The sequence below is a fragment of the Limulus polyphemus genome, unplaced genomic scaffold, assembly GCF_000517525.1.
Source record: "Limulus polyphemus unplaced genomic scaffold, Limulus_polyphemus-2.1.2 Scaffold5961, whole genome shotgun sequence".
NCBI classification, from domain to species: Eukaryota; Metazoa; Arthropoda; class Merostomata; order Xiphosura; family Limulidae; genus Limulus; species Limulus polyphemus.
In genome coordinates this window covers 1-3,180 of record NW_013671571.1, presented here as the reverse complement: position 1 = coordinate 3,180, position 3,180 = coordinate 1, and the positions used below count along the sequence as shown (strand labels likewise).

Here is a 3,180-nt window from a genome sequence, read left to right as displayed (position 1 = left end):
AAATGGTGACTAAACACATTAAAATGGCTGAGAAAGCCACTGGGGGGGACATTCTGAGCTTTCGATTGGTTATTTACATGTCGTATATTGAAGTAAGTGTATATAAGGGACCGTTTCAAAAAATGGAAAGAGGTGAGCAGGGCCACTATGTATGATTCAGTACATGAATATCTCAGCAAATAGAAAAGATACGAGGCTCTTATTTTATATTCTAGCTTGTCACTATCGGTAATTTTAGTTCCTAATTCGTGCAAGCTACAGACGTAGTATTTTGACATCACAAACGTCTAATTTGAACCAGTGCTGCATTCAACATACCACATGATACACAAAAATTGATGTTTAACTGTGTTTTGTAATATTTACTTTTAAATTAAGAAATTGAATAATGTATAATGCTAAAATTTGAATTATATTCTAGAGTTTGATACCAAAGTTACTGACATAAATTCATGAAATAGTAGTTCATTAAAATTTTGAATGCGAGTTAACGAACGCAATGACATTGCCTTTGACCCGTGACCCGTCTGGAAAGGGTTAATCAGTAATGGTTGATCTGCTGAGGATTTTCAAAAACTTGTACGTCTTGCAACTGTGTAAAATGACCAAATTTAACACTAAAGATCACGACACACTGCTCACAATTTATTTTGTCTCCATCAGACAGTTTCAGTTGATCAATTCTTTTTTTTATGAAGAAAATCATTATTAAAAGTTTTGACAAAAATTCTTTTTTAACTTTAATATCTAAAAAAATGTGCAGCATTTTATGTCAAACTATATGTTGATGTATTGCTTTTTTCATAAAAGAACTGTATCATTTATCATTCACTCTAGTCTGTCAGATTTTGTGTTATTGTATCCTCCACTTTAGCCTGTCTAGCAGATTTAGTGTTATTTTCTAGTTCACTTTAGCCTGTCTCAGATTTTGTTATTTTATCATTCACTTTAGCCTGTCTATCAGATTTAGTGTTATATTATCATTCACTGTAGCCTGTCTATCAGATTTAGTGTTATATTATCATTCACTTTAGCCTGTCTATCAGAATTAGTGTTATTTTCTCATTCACTTTAGCCTGTCTAGCAGATTTAGTGTTATTTTCTAGTTCACTTTAGCCTGTCTCAGATTTTGTGTTAATTTCTCCATCACTTTAGCCTGTCTATCAGATTTAGTGTTATTTTATCATTCACTTTAGCCTGTCTAACAGATTTAGTGTTATTTTATCATTCACTTTAGCCTGTCTAACAGAATTAGTGTTATTTTCTTGTTCACTTTAGCCTGTATAACAGAATTAGTGTTATTTTCTTGTTCACTTTAGCCTGTCTAACAGAATTAGTGTTATTTTCTTGTTCACTTTAGCCTGTCTATCAGATTTAGTGTCATATTATCATTCACTTTAGCCTGTCTAGCAGAATTAGTGTTACTTTCTCGTTCACTTTAGCCTGTCTAACAAATATATAGTGTAAAATATAATTGCTTCCATTTTTTGTTATTTGAGTTGTCATAGAAATTAGAATTTCATGTTCTTCCCCACAGGGTTTTTCAGTTGAATTTAATTTTAACATGTTTTATAATAATTTCTTTAACAGCCAACTCAGTTCAGAAGATGGTTAATCAAATAGGAACTGCACAAGATTCTGAAAGTTTACGTTCTCAACTGTAAGTTGAGTTTTCTGTCCCTTATTTCATTTGCTTATGACAGTTCTGGATAATCTGTTGAACTCTGAGGATAAACTTTTAATTTTTTTAGGAAGCAAACCGTGCGATTTGTTATCAATGTTTTGACTTCAGCAATGTTTGTTTCTGTATTATGAAATATACTTCATTAAGTTCAATTCATACAAAACTTTGGTGTTTGTGTAGAGATTAATCCAGGCTTCATTTAAGTTTAAACCACCTATTCCAATGCGACCAAATATAGTATGATAAAAAATTTCACAAGCAAGTTAAAGATCATTTCTGAATTTATTTTATAAAATATGCATAAAATTACAGTAAAGCTTTTGCTTGTTCACATTTATGAATGCTAGTTTTTAAACAGTCTTTTAGTTTGTGTTGTTGAAACATATGCTTGGTGTTTTATTCATTTGTTAATTAAATGTTTGGGTTTTACAATAAATTTTTTCCTATGAGAAGAATCGTTGCAACTAGAACTGACAATGTTCTCTGACGTGACGTCTTTAAAGCACTCTGTGCCTTAGAATGTACAAATTATTTATTCATCTGTTACGTTTACTCACTTCCTCAGTATTTCTTTTCATGATTTGTTTTAGAAATTATAGCCATGCATTCTCATGTTGTTTCTTCAAGCTTTTATGTAACTGAATCTTAATTGAAACTATATTGTGGGTTGATAGTTCAAAAAACCCAGACAGACACGTGTTATTGCTCTAACAATGGGTGACAACCCCCTATAATCATGGGTTAAAGTTTTCTGACTGCACAATATCTGACTAACTAAATGATAATTGTCTTTGAATTTTATTTAATGTTTAGTTTAGTGGACTGGATGGTCTAGATGAACCAGTATAGATCCCTTGTTATCCTTAGATTACATCTTTTATTAAATTATAAATTAGCCAGAGACTTTAAATGTTCAAACTTCTAACAAGTGAAAAGTTTAAAAAGCTAAGAGAAAAAGAAAGATGTCATGTTGATAAGATAGGTCAGCATGCTCATAGTTACTAACTTGTTCCATGTGTATTTATGTTGCAGATTAATTTATAAATCTTTGGAACTTAAAGATTACAACTCTTAATTCCAGTTTTATCTTCCAGACATCATGTTCAGAACTACACCAACCAGTTGGCCAAAGACACCCATCGATATTTGAAAGAATTAACATCGTTGGCTGAATCTTCAAGCCATCCTTATCAGGTGTGTTTATTATCAGAACATGTAAAGGTTTTAAATACATATTTACACCATATAACCATCCATGTGCCACTCTGTATTATTGGTATTCATGAAAAAGTACTTATTGGTCAGAAAAATTAACGTAAAGATTCATTTAACTCTCTGTTAAACATTAAGATGACAGTTATATAAGCTAGTGTTATCTGTTTAACATTAAGATGACAGTTATATAAGCTAGTGTTATCTGTTAAACATTAAGATGACAGTTATATAAGCTAGTGTTATCTGTTTAACATTAAGATGACAGTTATATAAGCTAGTGT

The 3,180-nt window shown here is 31.0% G+C and overlaps 1 protein-coding gene across 1 annotated transcript in view; it reads left to right on the top strand.

The window, feature by feature from the left end:
* Positions 1–2,899, top strand: part of LOC106473193 (syntaxin-7-like) — a gene marked incomplete at its 3' end in the record, with an annotated part of 6,966 nt that extends 4,067 nt beyond the window's left edge. The window contains exons 4-5 of the mRNA XM_013933874.2: positions 1,591–1,660; positions 2,779–2,899. Of these exons, the coding sequence (XP_013789328.2) occupies positions 1,591–1,660; positions 2,779–2,899 (191 nt within the window). The remainder of the gene's footprint in view (positions 1–1,590; positions 1,661–2,778) is intronic.
* Positions 2,900–3,180: the final 281 nt, after the last annotated feature.